Source organism: Lacerta agilis, chromosome 2 (assembly GCF_009819535.1).
Source record: "Lacerta agilis isolate rLacAgi1 chromosome 2, rLacAgi1.pri, whole genome shotgun sequence".
Taxonomy (NCBI): Eukaryota; Metazoa; Chordata; class Lepidosauria; order Squamata; family Lacertidae; genus Lacerta; species Lacerta agilis.
In genome coordinates this window covers 59590787-59614940 of record NC_046313.1, presented here as the reverse complement: position 1 = coordinate 59614940, position 24154 = coordinate 59590787, and the positions used below count along the sequence as shown (strand labels likewise).

The window sequence follows — 24154 nt, the reverse complement described above, 5'->3', positions numbered from 1 at the left end:
TACTCTTCTTTCAGCCAGAAACAAATTATGCAAATTACAAAACGTGCTCAGTATTTAAACAAATCAGTCAAATGATACATAAACATCATTCAGCCTCAGTGAAAGGCCATAGCCACATTTTGTGGCTAATATATAAGGAAAGGAAATGGAGGTCTATAGGGAGAAGCCTGGAACCATGAAATGGGGGGGTGGACCCTCAGCCTGTTTACCAACAAGACCCTCCCCACTTCCGATAGTGCCTATCATCCAGTGCCTCTTATCAGCTAGAGCCTAATATTTAGCAAATAATGCCTTCACTTCTTTAAGAAGGAGCAGGAAGGAAGTAAAGCTTGAGAAACAACTAAGAATCAGCAAGGGAAGAATAGGTGGCCTTTCGGTCTATCACCCTCCACCGGTCATTGCAAGAACCTCACAGGTTCCCAAAGGCAGCTTGCAAAAAGTTAAAATTAGAATACGTAACACTTAATATGTATTCCAGTAGCTGAGAAAGCACTTGAGCCTGAATGAGTATAAGCAACATGGAGGTTTGACTACATCCATTGATAATCATAGGATAAAAAAATTAAAAATCTAGATCCAACATTTATTTATTTATTTGGCATATTTATAAACTGTCAACTAAAAAAAAACACCATGGTGGTCCACAATAAAATAATTAAAACATCATAAAATAAAATATGTAAAACAAATGACCAACGCTGAATTAAATCAATTCTCTGAAAATGCTTGGTGACACAGAAACATTTTCAGCAGCGTATTGAGTTTTACATGTAATTCACTTCATAGTGAGATTCATCTATGCACGTAGGGTCACTTAATTCACTACTCCTTCATTTCAGGATGAAAAACTATTGCAAAAAAAGAGTAGTAGTAGTAGTATTCTTCAGAGTGCTGCAGTGGAGAGTTTTCCGCAAAAACACAGTGACCTGTCAACAACCTAACAGAGAGGAGCAGTGCCATGGCTGCAACCTTGAAATGCTTTGCGTTTACAGACAGGATCCAGGATTTAAAATAGTGAAACCACTTACCGGTAATCGTTTCACTAACTAAGTAAAGGAAATCTGTGTGCTCACTTGTACTGATTCTGAAAATCCAGCACCTTTATGAATTGAGTCAGGGGAGAAAACAAGGAATGGCTACACCCATGAGGTAAAAAGTGTTAATCTCAATTATTTGCTGTTTCCATATGTATTCTAACGCTGCTTTTAGAAGACATGTTCTCACCAGCACATCTGCTAACCAGTTAGCCAATGAATTATTGCATCTTCCTGAAGCATCCTTGTTATGCCAAAAGCCTTTGAAGAAGAAATGTATCTGGCTGTCTAGTCTTCCTTGTCCTAGCAGCTTCCTTTACTTCAAAATTGCCACTTCCCTATCCACCCACCCTCAAAAAGTGATTGCTTTCCTCTCTGAAACCCCTGAACTAGGTGACTGGGGTAGGTGTTCCAGCCAACTCAACAGCTGGAGTGCTTGGGTTGAACAATGCCAGGTAGTGGGGTGTGTGTGTGTGTGTGTGTGTGTGTGTGTGTGTGTGAAGACCACAGGGTAGGCAAACTAAGGCCCAGGGGCCGGATCCAGCCCAATCACCTTCTCAATCCGGCTCATGGACGGTCTGGGAATCAGTGTGTTTTTACATGAGTGGAATGTGTACTTTTATTTAAAATGCATCTCTGGGTTATTTGTGGGGCATAGGAATTTGTTCATTTTTTTTTTCAAAATATAGTCCGGCCCCCCACAAGGTCTAAGGGGCAGTGGACCGGCCCCCTGCTGAAAAAAATTGCTGACCCCTGCTCTATACTTTCGCTGTTTTTACAGGTGGAGTTAGAATGTGCACTGTAGCCCAATGCTCTGCACTGCATTATGGGCTGCTTTCCCCATCTGTAAAATGGCTAGGAGTGCTGGTGTGTATTTCAAATGTATGCTGTAGATGTGACCTAAAGCTGAGATTTTAACCCTTCAAGGGGCCTGCTACATTAACATATTTTGCAGCTCCAAAGTTGATTGGATATGTCCCTGGTAGGCTACAAAACTCTATTGAATTGGGAAGTTTGGAGAATTTTAAAAATGATTGATGGTCAGACCACTAGTTTTAATCATCATCCAATAGTCAGTGCATTTTTTCTTTAAAAAAAAAAGTTTAGGGGTACAGCACTCTCATTTTGACTCAAGAAAAGCACCATTTTATAGTTCAAGTTGGGGAAAATAAATACAGTAAATGGACAAAAGTCCAAAGATTCACAAAATGTTTTGGGGTTTGTGTACCCCTGCGTACTCCCAGGTGAAAAAAGCACTGCCAATAGTTCGCACCCCAAAAAGTCCGCAACCCGAGCGGAGCTTTTTCGCATGTGCAAAACCACGATATCACGCTACTGCACATGCGCGACCTGCGCAGAACACTTCTGCATGTGCGCAATGAAACCTGGATGTAAACACTTCCAGGTTTGCCGCGTTCGTAACCCATGCCGTTCGCAACCCGCAGCGAACGCAACACGAGGTACGACTGTATCTGAAATTTGTAATTCTTTGCTTTCACTATCTAGGTGTGTTATTTGTTTCCCCTACCATGCTCTCAGGATAAATTTGCAGTTGTATACAGCCCAGAAATGAGAGTTCAAGCCAAGCCAAGCCGCATGCTCTCTGGAACACGTAACACTTCAATTTGGAATTCTGAACAGTCAAGTTTTTTCCCCAGGTTAACGGAGCTCAGGTTCTGCTCACCAGTTTGTGAGCAAGCTGAGTTTGTATCCCAGAGTGCTTTGGAAGAACTCCCTGACTCATATCATTCCTAATTTTAGCTCTCCTGGTCAGACATCAAGAAATCAAACTGCATTCTTGACCCATGGACTCATCACCAAGAACCTTCTCTGATAAATAGAATCTTGTTCTGCTCACCTAAATATCTTGCTAAATAATGTACCCAGTGTGCCAGGAGCATCTTGTAATATATTCACTTACTGTATGTTTTTAGATTCCTCCCTGGTTTGCCTGGATTAAATGACTGGGCAATCAGATTCATGAAGCAAGGAGAACAGGATAGGAAACCTATTTTTCCTTCCTGACTTCTTACATTTCACCTGCTTCTACCTATACAGCCTCATCTCGTGGCAAAGGTGTTGGGAGGCTTGAAACATACTTGTTGCAGCTTGTTTAATGGTATTAAAATAACACAGAGCACAGGTCATTCCATTTCCCATTACAGAATCAGAAGACAGCTGCAAGCCTTGTTGACAGACCGGAGCTTCCCCAGAGTTCAGAGCTGTTTGGATCCAGAGTTTCATTTCTTTGCCATGTGAAAATTATATGAAGGGGGAGGGGGGAAGGAGAAAACAGCAAACTTTGCTGTCGGCTACCCATCAAGCAACCCAACCAAAGTTCTACCTGCCTGTGGTCTTGCAAAGAAAAGACTTGGTGGCTAGACATTGCCTGGAATGTTCATAAATGTGGGCGGGAATCTGGTGCTCCAACACATCAAAGGAACTGGAATATATGGACACATTTCTCCTCCCCCCCCCCTTTTTTAAAGTGTCTCTAAAAGTAACTTTCTAAAACCACTCCAGTTTACCTCTGAGACTCATATTTCCTTACATAAAATGCAAGGAAAAAATACTGTAAATCTTTGCTGCATTCAAAAGGAGAATTTATAGAACTAAAACTATTTTTGCACGGTGAATAAGCCACACTCCTCCTGGTTTCCAGGAAGAAAGGAAGGCTGAGATTTTAAGAAGAGCAGCTTGAAATCACTGCCCACCTCAAAAAAGAAAAGGGGTGGTGGAGGAAGTGAACTGTAGCAGAAAGCAATGCCTTAGAGGAAGTTTCCCCATCTCTTTTCTAGGAATTGGACTGCCCAGTAAATAAAGCCTGCAATCCGCATGTACAAACAGATTTCTCTGCATATGAATCAGCTACAGATGGTGTGGAACAGAGTCTAGTATGGGGCAAATGGCGCATTCAGCAAAGTAGATGAGAGGCCAGCAGGGGTGAAATTCAGGGCAGCGGGTGGGTACCAGTTTCCAGCCTACCTAATTATTATTGCCTTGAGGGTCTCGGCATTTAACCTTTTAAATTCTGTTTGGCTAACAGAAAACAATAAAAAAAATTAGAACATTAAGGTTTTTTATTTTACCTTAATCAAAAAATATTTATAGGCAGATGTATGCATACACACACACACACACACACACACACACACACACACCATTAGACAGGGGAGCCAGCTCCTGGGAGCTGAGCCCTTTTGGGCCCCAAAATATTTTGGGGTGGGGGCCAGCCCCCCAATGTCCAAAAAGCATGGAGGTGAAGGACAGAGCCAAGCGTGGCGTGGCTGCAGTGACCAGCTTCTCCTCCTCCTCCTCCTCCTGCCTCGGAGGGGAAGGAGGGTCAAAGCAGTCCTGCACTGGTGGGGTTGTGAGGAGGAGGAGGAGCCGGCCATTGGAATCATGTAGTTGCCATATTCTGCTCCGCCCCAGCTCCTCTCAACATCCTGGTGTCACAAGCACAACATACCTGAAAGATACTCGGAGTCCAGTGTGATTTTCATGCTCTTTATTCAGCTCATAGTAGTGAGGAATGTAGTTCCCCCAAAACGTTTGCTTTATATACACTATTTACACAATGGGCCCCACGTGATTGGCTAATTCCGGGATACTCCTGTATGCCAATCAGAGTGCGGATTCACTTCCACCTGGAGCTGGATTGGGTGGCTCCTGCAGACCAATCAGACTCCTGCAATCTCAATCCTATTGTTCTGGGACCAGTCAGACTGCTGCAATCTCAATCCTATTGTTCTGAGACCAGTCAGACTGCTGCAATCTCAATCCTATTGTTCTAGGACCAATCAGACTGTTGCAGTTTGGATCCTATTCAACTCAGTACATAACACCCCTCCCCTCTAAGTTCCAGTCCTGCCTGGGAGGTTGCATCCATAGTCCTCAAGGTACGCTGGCCGCTTACGTGTGCGTTGCGGCCTGGGCTGTTCCCTGGTCTGGGGTTCTGGTTCAGGCTCGTGTTCCAAGGCTGCTGGTTGTGATGGGGCTGTTTGGTCTGGCGCAACCAGCTCGCTCTGTCGTCCCTCTGGTTCCGGTGCCCTTTCGGCCTCACGGGTCCTCTCAGTATTTACTGATTCTGCCTCCCCTGCCGGCCCCTCCTGCTCTACGGGTCTCAATGCCCCACTGTTCCCTTGGGACTCCTCTGACCTGTCCTCCTCCTGGTTTTCTCCTGGGAATCGTCGCCGTAGCTGGTCGCAGTGGCGGCGCCAGCATTGCCCCCCCTCTGTTAGCACCTCGTATGACACGGGGCCCGTCACTCTGGTGACTGTGGCGGGTACCCATGCTGGGCCTGCCCCAAAATTCTTTGCGTACACTGGATCCTGGGCCACAAAGGTCCGGGGGTTCCTGCCTTCCCCCACCACTACCTCATCCTGAGCTCTGTCAGGGTGGAGGCGGTCCAGTCTGATTGCGAGGCGCCGGCCCATTAGTAGTTCAGCGGGGCTCCGGCCAGTCGTTGAGCTGGGGGTGCTGTGCTGTGCTAGAAGGAATGTGGCAAGGCGGTACTCCCAGTCCCCTTGCGTCATGCGGCGTAGGGTGTCCTTGGTGGTCCGCACCATGCGCTCTGCTTGGCCATTGGTGGCAGGGTGGAATGGTGCTGAGCGGATGTGGCGGATGGCATTCTGCGCTGTGAAGGTCTGGAATTCTTCTGACGTAAATGCGGTTCCGTTGTCTGAGACGAGAGTGTCAGGGAGTCCATGGGTTGCAAACAGCCTGCGTAGTACCCGGATGGCTGCGGACGTAGAAGTGGATGGTACCAGTGCGACTTCCAGCCATTTGGTGTAGGAGTCCACCACTATGAAGAATGTTTTCCCCTGGAAGGGGCCCGCGAAGTCCATGTGCAGGCGTGACCATGGTGCTCGGGCGGACTCCCACGACTGCACTGGGGACCTTGGGGGATCTGGGCGGGATTCTTGGCAGGCCTGGCAGTGTTTGACCCAGGTCTCTATCTCTCCGTCAATCCCTGGCCACCATACATAACTCCTGGCGAGGGCCTTCATTCTCACTACCCCTGGGTGTGTCTCGTGTAGGGCTGCAAGGACCCTTTTGCGAAGGGGCTCAGGAACGACGACCCTGCTTCCCCATAACAGGCACCCCTTGTGGGCCGACAGTTCATGTTTACGGGTTGTGTAGCCAGCGAATTCTGGCCCGGGGCTGCTGCTGGGCCATCCCCTCCACACCCAGTCCAGGACCCGGGAGATGACCCTATCTTTCTTGGAATGGTGTGCAACTTCTTGTGCCTGAATAGGGCGGTCGGGAAGCAGCTCCAGGCTCATAACCTCTTGTGCGGGTGCTGGGTCGGGGCCTGTTTCTGGTAGTGGTAGCCTGCTGAGGGCGTCTGCGTGGCCCATCGCTTTCCCAGGGCGGTGAATCAGTGCATACTGGTAGCCGGCAAGGAAAATTGACCACCTGAGGACGCGAGGAGACAGCACTTGGGGGGTCTGCTTTTCGGGGGCAAACAAACCAAGCAACGGCTTGTGATCAGTCACCACGGTAAAGGGCCGCCCGTACAAGAAATCATGGAATTTTTTTACTCCCTTCACGATTGCCAGACCTTCCTTGTCGATTTGCGAGTAGTTCCGCTCAGCTGCAGTGAGTGTCTGGGAAAAGTATGCCACTGGCACCTCTCTTCCATCTGGGAGTTGGTGTCCAAGGACAGCGCCGATGCCGTAGGGTGAGGCGTCACATGCTAGCACCACCGGCAGCCTCTCGTCGAAGTGTGCCAAGACCGAGTTTGAGACGAGCAAGTCCTTGACTGCCTGGAATGCGGCCTCCTGGCGCTGGCCCCACACCCAAGGGGCCCGCTTGTCCAGGAGTCTGTGTAGGGGCTCTGCTACTGCTGCCTTATGGGGAAGGAAGGCATGGTAAAAGTTCAATAGCCCCAAGAAGGCCTGAAGTTCAGTTTTGCCCTTGGGCGCTGGGGCATCACAAATGGCCCGTACCTTGTCCCCAGTTGGGTGGACCCCTTCTGCATCCACCATAAATCCCAGAAAGTCCACCTGAGGCACTCCTAGTAGACACTTTTCCCGCTTCACCTTGAGACCCGCTGTCTGGAAACGGTGCAAAACGGTGCGAAGGCGGTCCTCAAACTCCTCTGCCGTGGGCCCGGCAATCAACACATCATCGAAGAAGGGGGTGACGCCAGGAATCCCTTTAAGCAGCGAGTCCATTAGATTCTGGAATATGCCTGGTGCCACGCTGACACCGAATTGCAGCCGCTTTACCTTGAACGCTCCCCTGTGCGTCACAATCGTCTGTGCCTCTGCTGTGGCTTCATCTACTGGCAGCTGTTGATAGGCTTGGGCCAAGTCCAGCTTGCCAAAAAATTTTGACCCAGCCAGGGTGGCGAGGACATGGCTGACCACTGGCACTGGGTATGCGTGGGCCATGAGGGCCTTGTTTATGGTACATTTGTAGTCTGCGCAGATGCGGACCGAACCATTAGGCTTGACGGGTGTGACGATTGGGGTTTCCCAGATGGCATTAGGCACAGGCTCCAGCACTCCTTGCTCCACGAGCCGGTCCAATTCCTCGTCTATACGGGGTTTCAGGGCGAACGGGACCCGGCGGGCCTTGAGCCTGACAGGTCGTACTGCGGGGTCCAGCTGTAGGGCAATGGGGGGGCCCGTATACTGTCCCAATTTTCCATCGAAAACTGCCGGAAACTCCTTGCATATGGCGTCCACATCCACTTGTAAGCTAGTGCGGTTCACCCCGGTGACGGCTAGCCCCAGTGGTCCAAACCATGCCAATCCCAGTAAGCTAACGTAGGAGCCCTTGACCACGAGCAAGTCCAGTTGCCGCGTCCGCCCTCGATATTGCACCCTGAAGGTCCCCACCCCCATTGTGGGGACCTTACGTTTCTGGAAGTCCCGGAGGGTGAATGGGGCCGGCCTGAGTTTGGGACCCCCACTAGGGCACAGTTTCCTTAAAGTCCGTGCCGAGATTATGGATAGGGTTGAACCTGTGTCCAGCTCCATGCGGCACGGGGCCCCCTCTATCTGTACCTCTACATAAATTTTCTCTATGTTGGGGTGGGGCAACTGGTATACCTGGTAGTCCGTGGTCTCTGTCGAGTTGCCTTGGTGCGTTGGGGCCCAGGACCTGGGGCTCTTGGGGCGGTCATCTGATGCCTGGCGTCGGATGGGCCGAGCCCGACACACCCGGGCGATGTGGCCTGATTTTCTGCACTGCCTGCACTCGGCATTGCGGAAACGGCAGGTCCTCCTCTCGTGATTCTCCCCGCAGCTTGCGCAGTTCCCTCCTTCTGGTCGAGGCAGCTGTGGTGTGTGCACGGCTTGAGTGCGCCGCTGTACTCTGTGCACCTCCTCCCTGTCTGATCCTGAATCGTCGATGAGGTCCTCGTGGTGGACCCTTGGTTGGGACGGCACGCTCGGCTGTGCCCCTTGCATCGACCTCTCGGCGGCTTCTGTTGCCAGGGCCTCCTCCAGAGCGACCTGGAATGTTAGGTCCTTCTTGGCATAGAGGCGTCGTTGCAGCTTCTCGTCCCTCAGGCCACCGACGAGGCGGTCACGCAGCATGTTCTCCAACTCTGAGAAGTTGCAGAACCGAGCGGCTTGGCGGAGGGAGGTCACAAACCCCGTTATGGTTTCCCCAGGGGCTTGCCGCTTTGCATAGAAGGCATTTCGACGAGCCACCACCGAGGGCTGTGGCGAGAAGTGCCCCTTCAGCCGTTCCACTATTGTTTTGTAAGGAACGGTAGCGACATCATCAGGCGCAAGGAGAGCCCGGGCGATTTCGAATGTCTCCTCTCCACAGACGCTGAAGAATATCGCCCTCTTCTTGGCATCGTTGGTGACCCCTTTAGCTTCTAGAAGAAAGGTGAAACGGGTGGCGTATCCTTCCCAGTCTCCTGATGCTGGGTTGAACGGCGAGAAGCTGCTGTCCGTTGCCATCTTGAGTTCCTTGGGACCCGGAGCTGAAGCCTGGATACACGGTGCGAGGCAGCTGTGCGGCAGGTGGCGTTGCTGCGGTGCTGTGTGTGGCAGTCAGCTCAGCGGGATCCCACCTTCATCGCCAGTGAAAGATACTCGGAGTCCAGTGTGATTTTCATGCTCTTTATTCAGCTCATAGTAGTGAGGAATGTAGTTCCCCCAAAACGTTTGCTTTATATACACTATTTACACAATGGGCCCCACGTGATTGGCTAATTCCGGGATACTCCTGTATGCCAATCAGAGTGCGGATTCACTTCCACCTGGAGCTGGATTGGGTGGCTCCTGCAGACCAATCAGACTCCTGCAATCTCAATCCTATTGTTCTGGGACCAGTCAGACTGCTGCAATCTCAATCCTATTGTTCTAGGACCAATCAGACTGTTGCAGTTTGGATCCTATTCAACTCAGTACATAACAATACCCCCCCCACCGCCCTCAAAAACTGGTATCTCTGCCATTACATTACCAGAGGCTGCAGCACAGCTGATATTTCTTACTATGGGGCCAGAAGGCGCTCAGCGCTGGACCTCAGTGGCCGGGCTGAATGATGGGGGTGGAGACGCTCCTTCAGGTATAGGCCCTACTGGGCTGAGGCCATTTAGGGCTTTAAAGGTCAGCACCAATACTTTGAATATGTGACCAAGTTGTACATAGGGCCTCCCAGCCGTGGTCAAAAGTGTTTTTACCAATTTAGGATAGATGTGGGTGGCGCTGTGGGTTAAACCACAGAGCCTAGGACTTGCCAATTGGAAGGTTGGCAGTTCGAATCCCTGCAATGGGGTGAGCTCCCATTGTTCGGTCCCAGCTCCTGCCAACCTAGCAGTTCGAAAGCACAAAGTGCAAGTAGATAAATAGGTACAGCTCTGGTGGGAAGGTAAACGGTGTTTCCATGTGCTGCTCTGGTTCGCCAGAAGTGGCATAGTCATGCTGACCACATGACCCAGAACTGTACGCCAGCTCCCTTGGCCAATAAAGCGAGATGAGTTCCGCAACCCCAGAGTCGTTCGCAACTGGACCTAATGATCAGGGGTCCCTTTACCTTTACCTTTACAGCATTTGCATACCTCATATTGTTAGTATGCCGCCTTTCCATAGTTGAAAGCATGTTCAAGGTGGCTTACAACACAGAAAAAAATTATGTAATTACAAATATAACAAAAGTAGTCCTAAACAATAAATAAAACACATCAATAAGTACACAACCTAATCAGCCAATTTCCACATAAATCATAAGATCTCAAAATAAAGATACAAAAAATATATCAATAACTGCAACAAGCTCCCTGTCTAAACAATAGTCCAACCCAAGCCCAAGTATTTACTAACCTGTGGGTCTTGTCTCACAAATGGGTTGCAAAGCCTTCACAGGTGGGCTTTATAAGTGAACCCAAATATCACATGGGGTGCTTACATTCCCATGCGCAAAACTGTGAATAACTTTGTAAGTACTGTATTTCAACAAGTTCAACATTAATAGGGACATTAAGCAAATCTTTGCTTGGGTGCCTGAAGTGATGGTTAGGCACAAGGAAACGTGCAGTTAAGATGCACAAAACTGATGGCTCCCAAGACCTGAGGTCCAAAATTTGTGTAACAATAAACGGATAAATAAATAAATTTGGAATTGGGGGAGTGGGTCACTATTCCAGGAAGGTTGGGAACCACTAGCTGTATCTTCTCCTGTGCCCAAGAATCCAGCCTGTGCCTATGGGTCAAAAGGCTTCCCACATGAATTAGCATGGCCTTAATTTCTGTGGTGCTGTAGCCAGTATTCTGAGTTCTTAGGAATGTGGCCCATTACTAAACAGAACTATGGTTCTCTGACTGGAGGTGACATATTGGCTATGGCCTTGGGTCTTCTGCATAGGGTGTGTTTTTACAAGTGAAGCAACATGCTAAGAAGGAAATTGCTCCCTCGTTCTTTGTAGGCTTCGCAGAGTTAATGAGCGAGCATGTCTGCAGGCCCAGAGCCCATTTCAACACGTGGTTTCAATAAGCGGCACTGGGAGGGATACAATAGCTTCTTGTGAAAGAAGCATATGGTTCACTTCAACCACAAGGAAGTGGCAGGTGGTAAGGGTGGGAGGGAGATGCTGAAGTTTACAGAAGGAGGGAGGTGACAAATAGAAAGGGTCCCCCTCCTAGCCCATATTTTTTTTAACAGTGCTATGGAAAAATGCATATGAAGTATGTAAATGCTTGTGGAAAAGGATCCCACTAATTTTAATTAGCAGAAATAAATATGTGGGGCAGAGGATTCATATCAAATTGATATACATAGCTCAGAAGCAAAGAGTAAGGACAATGAACCCCAGAAAAATATATCGCCCTGTGAGAGGCATTGTGGAGAGACTTAGCCAGAACCAATTAATCACACTTTATAGCTTGTTGCTGAAGCAACAATAAATAATGGAAAACACGCAAGAGGAAGCAACCTTCTGCCCTGTTGCAACAGGAAGCTAATCTTGGAGAGGTTGATGTCTAGGAGAGATACATTTGGAGAAAATTTGTCGCTCCTAAATGGTGTCTCCAAACACTGAGTCTGAGTGTTTAATCGCCTTCGGTTAAACTATACTTGCTAGACTGTAGTGATTTCGTGTTCTAAGAACTGCCAAGTACATTTTCCCACCAAGCAGTAACAGGAGAGCCAGACCAAAATGGGTAAGAGATGATAAAAGAGACCTTTATTTCCCATTTCCTGGACAATTGGGTACAGGTTTGCATCTTGTAGCCTCTTCAAAAGTGCTTACTGTACAGTCCCCAAATCAATACAATGACTGGTGTCACAATGACAGGCAGGCAGTAGTCACCAGTTTATTGAAAAAGGTACCAATGGTGGAATGTCTAGATCTATTGTAAAATTGCCCATCTGCTAACTTCAGTCTCTGATATTAATGTCTTGTGCTACACTTCCCCTGCTCTATGTGAATGGCCCCAACTTACTATTTTAAAGAGTCTAGATAAAGTTACTGGCCCCCCCAAGATGACACGGCCAACTCGAGCTATACTTTTTTATTGCTCAAACGGTACATATTTTTCCAACCCTTTATTCAAAACCAATAGGGATAGGATTTTGTAAGAAGAAAATTGTGATGATCAGAAAGGCTTTTTCCTGTTTGACATTCTTGCAAGGTCTAGTGTTGCTCGCATGGCATATATGCAAGTTTGATAATAGCCCTGATGTCCTACAAACAGAAATGTCTTCCATCATAGAGAATGAATTATATTACTTTCAAGGCTGAGGAATTGAAGGAAATATTTTGAATAGTTGCTATTGTAAAGCACAGTCCATAATGAAATGCTTTTAAATGAAGCTAAGTTTTTCTTGAACGGTTTTCAGAAGTAGGCACTGCAATTTTTTAAAATCCCCTACCCTCATATCTGAAATTCTGAATAAGGATCAGAAACGATGACTAGACAATGCTGCTTTATCCAAACAAACCTGGGTGACATTTTCCCTAGTGTAGTTTATCTAGTGCAGGCTTCCGCAAACTCGGCCCTCCAGATGTTTTGAGACTACAATTCCCATCATCTCTGGCCACTGGTCGTGCTAGCTAGGGATCATGGGAGTTGTAGGCCAAAAACATCTGGAGCGCCGAGTTTGTTTTGTTTGTTACCTGAATACCATTTCATGTGGTGTCCAGGATGTAATTCAAAGCTTCAAGTGGGGTCTTCCTAGAATTTTGCAATCATAAATCCCAGAGAATAACTTACGACTCCCAAGAATCTCAACAATGTCAACATTCTTCTCCCTCCTTGTTGACTTTTTATTGTCTCACCACATTGTCTAGACATTGTTTCCTTCAAATTGTCCAGCTTCTGTCTTCCCACAACAGAAATGCAATAAATAGATAAAAAGACATCATAAACACAGGAATACTGACTGGTGTGGGCTCAAGTATACATGTGCTTTAGTGTAATTTATGGACATCGCCAAGCAATAGAAGGTCAATGACTTGTCTCTTATACACAGACAGCTGATTAAGAACATCCCAAGAGCCCTGCTGATCAAGCCAATGGCCCTTCTAGTCCAGCATCCTGTTCTCACAGTGGCCGACCAGATGCCTGTCAGAAGCCTGTGATCCAGACTAACTCAAAGAACAACTGGGTGGGGTTTTGTTTGTTAGTTTGTTTTTACCAAGGCATGATACCTGCTTCATGTAAGGGTCTTGAAAGATTAACAGCTTGGTGATTATACCTAGAACTTGGTACTACTTCCTATGCAGTGCTTCTTTGTGCTGAGTAAATAATTTTTCTAGGGAGCGAGGTGGAAACATTTAGTGCTTGCAATGGCAGTGTTCTCAGAAGCAAAGGACTCATCCCAAAGAATCAGACTTCTCCTTGGCTATCAGTGAGAAATAGTAAACCATAAATTCTCAAGGGGCTGAATTTGCAGTTTTTAGGTTAGTGATGAATTAGTTGTGAAAGAGTTCTTTTTCACCGTAATGTTCATGACTCATGAACACGTGATTTTTAAATTTGTAGGTTGTCAATCTCATACATTAAATAAAACAAATCTCAGTAACTTTTACTGAAGTAAACAAGACTTCCTGCTTTATTCCAAGGAACACGATAGACTGTTTGGTCAATAACTGGAATGCATTCTAGTCAGCCACTGTGTCCCACAACATTTACTGATTTGCATTTATCTAAAAAAAAATCTATACATCCTTATATCCACCTTCCCCCAAATCAGGAAATATCACAAATATTAATGAGAATAGAATATATATTAAAGTAGGTAGAAAAACAAAGATTGTAGTAACTAATTGCATGATATATAGGACAGTGTTACTTGCACATATATATATTTAAACTTTATCATGTTTATCCAAAACATTTATGAACAGGTATAGAAAATGATCCTTATGGGAACTGGTGGCATTTCTCTTTGAGTAATGTTCAGTTACTATCTTCACTCTTTGAGCAACACATTTCATATGTTCTTTCCAAGTATTGGTGTACATGTGCCAGTGCAACAGAAATCATTATTGCTTAATTTACACATTTCTTGACTTTATTCAGTGCTCCTCCTGACAGCCTGTTTATTGAGCACTCATTCATATTTGCTTGCACAAAGTTTAGACTGTGTCTGGTCATTACTGAGCATTCATTCTGATTCAGGGCTTTCATTTTGCTTTGATTGCAGGGTGTTTACACAACTTCCCATTCATCATTCATTCATCCCATACTTTTCAGTGTATTTCCCTATCACTTTTCTAACTGCAAAAGGTCTGTGTGGGCTGATTTTTTTTTAAGTAGATGTACTAGGGTGCCAGAACACTATGATCCACTTTAATTGCTAAGGTCTAATGTTCTGGTATGAGCGGAATCTCTCCCACAAAATAGTGAAGCCAGTGTGGTGTAGTGGTTAAGAGCGGTAGACTCGTAATCTGGTGAACTGGATTCGCGTCTCCGCTCCTCCACATGCAGCTGCTGGGTGACCTTGGGCTAGTCACACTTCTTTGAAGTCTCTCAGCCCCACTCACCTCACAGAGTGTTTGTTGTGGGGGAGGAAGGGAAAGGAGAATGTTAGCCGCTTTGAGACTCCTTCGGGTAGTGAAAAGCAGGATATCAAATCCAAACCCTCCTCCTCCTCCTCCTCCTTCTTCTGGAGCTAATTTTCTTAACATACTTCCTCTCCAGTGGATGGTCTCAGGGTGATCTCTAGGTATGGTCATTTCCCAACAGGTCCGGGTAGAAATGGGCAAATGAAGCCTTATCTTCCTCATCTGTTGACTGTCACTCCATGACAAGGAAATTCTTCAGTTGCTCTTCTTTCACCATCCGTAAAAGTAAAGGCTATTGGACAGATAATGCACACAGAATCATAGAATTGCATACCCTCCAACATTTCTCCGATGAAAATAGGGACATCCCATTCCATAATGATAATTTTATTATTTATACCCCACACGTCTTACTGGGTTGCCCCAGCCACTCTGGGAAGCTTCGAACATATATATTAGCGTAATAAAACATTATACATTATACAGGATTGCCTTCAGATGGCTTGGGGGTCAGATAACTCCATACCCTCCAACATTTCTCCTATGAAAATAGGGACATCCTAAGGAAAAGTGGGACATTCCAGCATCAAATCAAAAACTGGAATGGCTTCTCTAAATCAGGGACATCCCTAGAAAATAGGGACACTTGGAGGGTCTGGAATTCTAGACTTGGAAGGGACCCCAAGGATCATCTAGTCCAACCCCCTGCAATGCAGAAATCTCAACAGGAGGTTCCCCATCCAATCTGAAACCATAACGGACCCTGCTTAGCTATGCAAATGTGCTAGCAGTTTTATTGCCACAATGGTTTCAAAGCCAGAAATTTAGTTCTCTCTCTCTTCTTTCGTAAGAATTATTGTGTCCTGCCTCTGGAGCTGCTCAAGACAAAGTGAACAGAGTTTTCTAACAGCATATGAAACCATAAATCTCTTTTTTTCAGCTCTGAACTTTCCACAGAAGCCATCCCAGAAGGAATGTTGGAATCTCTTGGCCTCCCTCTTCTGCCACAGTTCTGCCTTTATTCCGAGCTCTCTTAATAGGTGGACTTGGACCTCAGTCCCTCAGAGCACTCTGCCAAAAAGAGCTGCTTAATCCTGCCAAACACATAAGGCAGCAACTAAAGGCCCAGAAGCAGCAGCTCAGGAAGTGGCCAAATCAAAACAATCAAGAGGCCTGCTGCCTTTCAAGAGGTGGTGGTGCATCCCCACCTGAAAAACCTCAGCTTGGACCATACCACAAGCTAACTAAGGATCAAAGCAAAAAATCCCTTCTCAGCCCAAAATGGCAACTGGCTAATCGTGTACTGATATCCCAGGGATAGGAGGGCCAGGGGCCAACTGAAGACTGAAGAGGGATAGGGGAAGCTGGAACCAGAATATACATCCACAGCAGTGCTAATGTGCATCCACATGCAACATTTGATAACAAAGCTGTACTGATGGAGTCCAGAGAGAAGTTGACTGAGGAAACTGAAGGAAACCTTATATCATTTGAGGAGGAAGGAACAGAGAGGGTTTTTTTTATCTTTCTTAAGTCAGACCTTGCACACAGCAGGGAGACATTCAGCCAAAGACACAGAGTAAAACTCTCTCAGAACTGCACTAACAGAGGGCTCATCCACACTTCCGTTTGCCCTGCCACTTTCCCCTAGGGAAACCCACAGTTTAGAGTTGAACTGGAACAAATGGCAATAGGGTTTTCTGCGGATTGCCACTTGTTCCGATTTAATGCTTAATAGCAGGTTTTCCAGGGGGAAGTGGCAGGACAAAGACAAAACCCCTTCGTGATTTCCAGGCGTAGGAGGAGCAGAAACGTAGATGAGCCCATAGTTAACGCTTAAATTACAAGCTGTTGCACTTCCAACAGCGTTTGGCCTCTTGCTGGCTTGACCCTCAAACAGGTCCTTCTCATGCCTCTGAATATGCAAGCAGAGGAACAGGATTGCAGAAACTATAGTAGTCCAGGTTTAGCACTTTTCAGCCTCAACTCAAGAATTAAAATGCATCCTTCAGTCTCTCCATGGATATCAATGGAACTTCAGTGTCTTTACCCTTTGGCTTGTTATTTTATTTTATGCTACTAGGAAGAGCACAGAAAGTTAGGCACGTGGGAGTGAAAATATTTTGGGAAAGCGACGAGGCGATCGAAATAAAACTGCTCAGATCTGTGCTGGAATCCCAACTGCTGTCAAGTGGCTTCGGAGGTTAAAATCTTTGTGTTCCAGAGCCGACAAATGGGCAGAAACCTTCGCAAGGGTGCGGTTTGCAAAGTGCTCTGGGAAGCTCAGCTGGAAGATGCTGTTTGGAACACAGCACATTTTGTATTGCTATTGGCAAAGCAGAGTGCTTTCATTTTTGGCACAGCTTAAAGGGGCTCAGTAGGCAAGATCATGGAAAGCTGGCAACTTCAGATGAAAGATTCATTGGGCTGGGGGTGGGGGTTGGAATAAGGCAGCTGAGCTGACTGAACAATGCTTGGTAAAACAAAAACAAACCCCTGAACTTAATTAGCTCCAAGAATACACACACACACACACACACACACACACACACACACACACACACACACACACACACACACCAAGCCAGATCATTACCCTTAAAGAATATGTTTCCAATCGTAGCAATTTCTTGCATTTTGTGTGGTCTACTCTCTGTCATCTTGGGGGACTATGGGGTTGGAGAGTGCATGGCAAGCTCTCCAGTGGCCCCTGTTACTAGATGCCCAGATGGGGATTGATGGGCCATAGCACTCCCAAAATGGTGGTCTTGGAAGGGTTGCCCCAATTTGATGTATGTCATAGGGCGATCCTTGACCTTGGTTAACCCTGCCAAATAATCAGCCAGCAGGCAGGCGGGTTGATACAGGATACATGCCCAATGCCTACGCCAAAACCTGCTGACATCTGTAATCGATAAAGTTGTGGCCTGTTCAATCCCAAAATGGTTGTGCTGTGCTCACTGCAACTTCCCATGCCTTGGCTCCGCTGCCCGCAGCTTCACTGTGCCTGGACCATTTATGTCCTGGTGGTTGTTAAAGTTTTCAGTGCAGGGAGGACAGATGTGGAGATAAAATGGGAAATAGAAGAGGGCTGATTACAGCCACGGATCCTGCAGTGGGATACCTTCTCATATGCTGAGAGCCAGCATTATAAGCATCTGCAAATGCTTTTGGACAATTGAGCTGAGGCATACATCTCAGGGTTCCTCCCTAGATCTCAGTTTCCTGAGTTCTTACTGGAACTGGCTTGGAAGCGGATTAATCAATCCATTCTATTCCAGCTCGAAGCTCTGGAAGAGTGTGCTCTGCAGACCGCAAGGCTAAACGAGACCAGCAAGGGAAAATGGGCTGGGAAGAAGAAACAGAAATAGCAACAGAGGGATGTAGATGCTGCACAAGCCTATTAGCATCCCTATCCTCGGGATTTTACACGGGGGGGGGGGGGACTGAATCAGGCGTTGCTCCTGGAACAGCAGGAGCTCAATTACACTTTATGGTCCAGTGGACTCATCTTCTACACAGGGAGAAAAGTTAACACTCCCAGGGTTTATATGCACAAATGTGTTTTTCAGTCAATACAAGGGCCTCATTTATTCCTGTTTACATACGCAACCAGTATAATTAAAAACGAGTGTGTTGCTGGAACCTGCCCGTTTATTTCCAACGAATCACTTGCCAAGTTCTCTGCTTGCCCAGCCTAACCTAGTCTCAGTTTAAGCAAATGACCCTAGTGCTATGAAAGTACTTGCTGATAAATTCATTGTTGGCTCTGTTAGGGCGAATGGGGCACTGCCCCACCAACCTATGTCTGTCCCCAGCCAGACCCCACCTACCTGTCTTCTTACGTACAACTGGTCCAGGGAGTGGCTCTGCCACTCATTGGCTCCGCCTTCCCATGATGTTGGTCTCCTTGCCTTCCACCCTGCCAGCCCCAGTGGGTGCCTGATGGTTCTGGTATTCCAAAGAACAGTCAGGGCTTCCTTCAGCCCCAGTTGGCTCTCAGCGTGGGCACCCTTCCTCTGCCCTCCACTTCCCATCTCTGAATTATGCTTCCTACTGACCTTTCAGGCAAAGGTGGGGGAGAAGGATTTTTATGTCCAAGGTATGCCCCCTGCTTCCAAACTGCCTAAAGGAACAGTCCATGGAGGCGCAGGTCAATTCTGTGTCAAGGGCAGCAGTCTACCAGCTCTGGTACTAAGGCTGAGACCCTACCTGCCCGCAGACTGTCTCGCCAGAGTGGTGCATGCTCTAGTTATCTCCCACTTGGACTACTGCAATGCGCTCTATGTGGGGCTACCTTTGAAGGTGACACTGAAACTACAACTAATCCAGAATGCGGCAGCTAGACTGGTGACTGCGAGCGGCTGCCGAGATCACATAACACCGGTCTTGAAAGACCTACATTGGCTCCCAGTACATTTCTGAGCACAATTCAAAGTGTTGGTGCTGACCTTTAAAGCCCTAAACAGCCTTGGCCTGAAGGAGCGTCTCCACTCCTACCGTTCAGCCCAGACACTGAGGTCCAGCTCTGAGGGCCTTCTGGATGTTCCCTCACTGCGAGAAGTGAGGTTACAGGGAACCAGAGGTTACAGGGAACCTTCTCAGTAGTGGCGCCCACCCTGTGGAACACCCTCCCAACAGATATCAAGGAAATAAAAAACTATCTGACTTTTAGAAGACATCTGAATGCAGCCCTGTTTAGGGAAGTTTTTAATGTTTGATGTTTTGTTGTGCTTTTAGTATTTTGTTGGGAGCTGCCCAAAGTGGCTGGGGAAACCTAGTCAGATGGGTGGGGTATAAATAATAAATTATTATTATATTATTATTATCTGATGTGGGGGGGGGGGGTGAAACTAGTCTACTGAACTTGCAATGGACGAAGGTAGTACTGAAAAGAAATCCATCCCTGATAGTCTGCAACCTGTTGTTGTTTTTCCTGAGCATGATCCAAAAGAAATTTTAATACTGGACTGGTACCACCAACCTGTCCCTTATGCCGTGTCAGAGTTTGCAACCCTAAAGCAAAGAAACACAGGTTGCTATAAGAGGGGAAACAGAGAACATCTTTGGCTCAACTTGCAGCTTTCTTAAAATAAGGCACCCCACCCCAACCACCCAGCAGCATATGGATCCTTAAGAGATCAGGTCCACACACAGAAACCTGTCTCCATGTTTCATTTTCACTGGATTAGGGCTGTCAGCTGTTTTGTTGACTGAGCCCCAGCGCCTCTTGTGAACGTGTAGTAAGTGGAAAATTTGAAAGTGAAGCTTTCCCTGTCACTCATCATGTTAGCTGAGAAAGTCACAGGACCCCACGGGGGGGGGGGATTATCCACTCTGAGGTGTTGGATTGGGACATTTCCTAAATTTTAATAAATCACCTGCCAATTGCAAGTGTTCAGTAAGATTAAAATTGTAGTTTTCATCATTTCATTATTGTTCTGAACTTTAATTAATCCTTGGTCACCAAAAAGGACCCTAAGATAATTTTTGGTGATGTACAATCTCTTGTTTGCAAGAATCTCCAATGTAGTCAGCACTCAGCAGATCTAAACCTAAAACAGTCTCTCTCTCTCTCTCTCTCTCTCTCTCTCTCTCTCTCTCTCTCTCTCTCTTACACACACACACACACACACACACACAGGTAATATCTGACAGGTAAAGAGGACAACAGAGGATGAGATGGTTGGACAGTGTTCTCAAAGCGACTAGCATGAGTTTGGCCAAACTGCGGGAGGCAGTGGAGGATAGGGATGCCTGGCGTGCTCTGGTCCATGGGGTCACAAAGAGTCAGACACGACTGAACGACTAAACAACAACAAAGGTTGGCAGTGCCAGATAAGTCGTCTTTCAAGAGAAACATAAGAAAGAGCATGTTAACTGTGAGTTTATATAATAATAAAAATAGTAATAGATGATAATGATGCTTCAGATTCCTAAAGTGCTTTAGAGCATTCAGACTGCTTCAGACATATTCATATTGAAATGCCTTAAACATTGAACAGTGGAAAGACTGGCTATATAAATTATCCATAAATTAGCTAACACCATTAAGCCATCCTACACATACTTACCTGTGTGTAACTCAGTTTCAAAAGAAGTCAACGGAGCTTACATCTGAGTGGACACTGCTGGGGGGGGGGTGTCTGTGTTTCTTCTCACACAGATGGGAGAGAAGAAAGATGGAGGCAAACTAGGAAGAATATTGTGTTCACTGCAGCTTAATTTTAGTATGGAATGATTCTTTCAACTTAGAAAGTTAGATATTATTACTTAGCACAATGAAAAAGCATCTTGTGTTATTTAGACATGGTTCTAGTAAGTTGGCAACCCTAATAAACAGAAGCACCAGTGTCAACTTGTGTATTTGGCAACCTTTGCCAATGCTTGTTTGAGACATTTATGCTCATTATTCTAATGCTTTTAGAATATACAAAACCTCTTAATTCTGTCCTATCCTTTCATTATAAAGCTAGTGTCTGCAACCCAGATAGAATGAAAACTTAAGCATAATAGATGAAGCTTTGAAGTTCACTAGCTGTTTGTTCCAACCTTGAAGATTAAAAAAGGTAAGGTCCCTTAGCAACTGCTTAGCGATGGCATAGTAGAAAGGATATAGTTGGTGTGGGTGTGTGTGTGTGTGTGTGTGTGTGGCTTTTGCCTAGAGGCAGAGAGCAAAAAAGCTGGGTGGAACTACTAGCTGTGAGGTATGAAGATGAAGGGGAACAGTGATGCAAGCAACCTGACCTTTGCTACTCAATGGATTAAGTTGCCATTCATGTTAAGAGGACAATATTAGAGACATGTTATTAGTCTGGCAATTAGTTGTTGCTGTTAGAATTTGTATATCACCCTAAGTATGTAGATCTCAAGGTGGTTCATAACATAAAATTACAATATAAAAACACAAAATACATAATAAAAATAAGAACCAAAACAAACCAATAATCCCCCTTCCCCTAACAACACATTTTGAAGGGCACTGGATGTCAGTCAGCCCAAGGCCTGGTTGAAGATGAATGTTTTCGCCTGGCGCTTAAATGAATGCGCCAGCCGAACCTACCTGGGGAGAGCATTCCATAGATGGGGAGCCACTGCAGAGAAGGCCTGGTCTCATGTTGCTACCCTCCAGACCTCTTGCAGAGGAGGCACACAAAGAAGGGCCTCAGAAGATGACCTTAGAGTCCGGGTAGGTTCATATGGAAAGAGGTGGTCCTTGAGGTATTACCGTCCTGAGCCGTTTAAGACTTTATAGGACAAAACTAGCGGCAGCCAGCGAAGTTGTGCCAGGATCAGAGGAATACAGTGGTACCTCTGGTTACGTACTTAATTTGTTCCGGAGGTCCGTTCTTAACCTGAAACTGTTCTTAACCTGAAGCACCACTTTAGCTAATGGGACCTCCTGCTGCCACTGTGCCGCCAAAGCACGATTTCTGTTCTTATCCTGAAGCAAAGTTCTTAACCTGAAGCATTATTTCTGGGTTAGCGGAGTATGTAACCTGAAGCATATGTAACCCGAGGTACCACTGTACGCTCAAACAGTCTTGCCCCAGTGAGCAACCTGGCCGCCGAATTCTGCGCCAGCTGAACTGGATGATAGTGAAGGCATTCTGGATTCTGCAAGATAGGACTTTGCTCTCCATCCCATGTCCCTCCCTATAAAAGCAGTTCTCTCTCTATGCCGAGAAAGAGAAAGTAAACACAAAGAGGCTCCTTCGCTCACACCTCTCCCTTCCATATTTTTGCTTGCCACAATGAATTCTTTGTGTGTGGGAGTACCACCTCACCCTGGACATGTGTGTGGATTAGGGTTAGGCTGCTTAGATACGATAACTCATATTCAATTTCTATGCCACTTTCCCCAGGGTAACTCTCCATAAAGGAGAGGACATCCAAGCTGTATAAAAGTTGGGTTAGGGCTTTTAAAGTTTCACTGTTGCTGGTGTCTTATCCTTACATGCTTGCATAGAAAGATCCCAGGCTGCGTGTCTCAGGCCTGATCACCTTGGCACACAGAGCAAGGTTGTTGTTCTTTTGTTGATCCTCAAGACTGGGTCGTAACACTGAAACCTGCCCTCCAGTTTCTCGAACGTGTTCGTCCATTGCAAAAGGCTTTCCTTTTATTTCCTGCCTCATTCTCAGAGAACTTTATGGTTTCGGTGGGTGTGGTTTAGCTGAGCTTACCTTATTGCTGTAAGGTTGTGGGTGTTTTTTTTTTCATTAATTCTTTTTTGTTGCTGTTGTTTCAGTGACTCCCAGATTATGTTCTTTAGGCCCTGTCTTCATGCTCATATTCATCCCCCTCCAAAATATTATCAGCACATTAAAGGACCCCTGACAGTTAAGTCCAGCCACAGACAACTCTGGGGTTGCGGCGCTCATCTCACTTTACAGGCCAAGGGAGCTGACGTTTGTCTGCAGACAGTTTTTCTGGGTCATGTGGCCAGCATGACTAAGCCGTTTCTAGCACAACAGAATACCAAAACCAGAGCAGCACATGCAAACGCCATCTACCTTCCTGCTGGAGCGGTACCTATTTATCTACTTGCACTTTTTAGTGTGCTTTTGAACTGCTAGGTTGGCAGGAGCAGGGGCCAAGCAACAGGAGCTCACCCCATTGCAGGGATTCAAACCGCACACCTTCTGATCGGCAAGCCCAAGAGACTCAGTGGTTTACACCACAGCGGCACCCGCATCCCATCAGCACTTAAGTTGTGTATTATTATTATTATTATTATTATTATTATTATTATTAATTTTTATAACTATTTATTGAATATAAACAACTTGTGCTCCATTTGGAAAAGATGGTAACTAGGATAAATAAAGTTCTTATTCAACAATTAATGAAAATAAAATTGCAGTTTACATTCACATCAGATTTGGCAAATACATAGAACAGACCAATATGTTTTGTCCAAAAGTTGGGAAGTGCCTAACAGATTCCCAACTGTCTGAAATATATTACACTTTAGAAAAACTCTGTGCTCCAAGCTTGTTGACAATGATACATCTCTGGTCAGTATATAGATCCCATCGTTGTGTAGTGTACAAGTCAAATTAAGACCGGATTTTGACGTGTTTTCTTTGAGGTAGAGCCATTCTCTGGTGGCAGTGTTATAAGATTGTACTGTTAACATGTCCTCATTCTGGCTAGATTTTTTTTTTTGATCCCAGTTCGTGGATGCAGCCTCCAACAATATAGATAGTTTCCTCCACCGATAGCATCTGCTGCTTGTGGATATGGATGTCACACAATTCAAAGGTGGTCCAGTTGTCAGAGCTGGGACAGTACTGCAAGATATTCAAGTTCCGGTCTCTTGTAGTGTAGCCTCCCATGACATAGATCTTGCCCTGGCACTCACATGCTGAGAATTCTGCAAGGGGGGTTGGTAAGGACGCTGCAAAGTTCCACCAGTCATGCTCTGGGCTGTAACACTCAACATTGGAGAGGAATTGCCCACCATTGGCATACAACTTCCCACTAACAGCCAACAACTTGAAATTTGACCTTTACTAGCCCGTGGACCCTGCCGCCTGAGGTGGTCGCCTCCCATGGCAGGGGCGCCCACCTGAATAAATGAGCCCCGACCCAAGTAAGGGATCCCAAGACAGAGGCCATCAGAATGGCCTAAGTTGTGTA

At 46.3% G+C, this 24154-nt stretch overlaps 1 protein-coding gene across 1 annotated transcript; it reads right to left on the bottom strand.

The window, feature by feature from the left end:
• Positions 1-23263: 23263 nt before the first annotated feature.
• LOC117042300 (kelch-like protein 42) lies at positions 23264-24024 on the bottom strand (the record flags this gene model as incomplete). The annotated part of the gene is given in 3 exon segments (XM_033141847.1): positions 23264-23468; positions 23471-23681; positions 23683-24024. Coding segments are annotated over 3 exon segments (639 nt in total), but the record flags the coding sequence as incomplete, so codon positions are not given.
• Between the last annotated feature and the right edge of the window lie 130 nt (positions 24025-24154).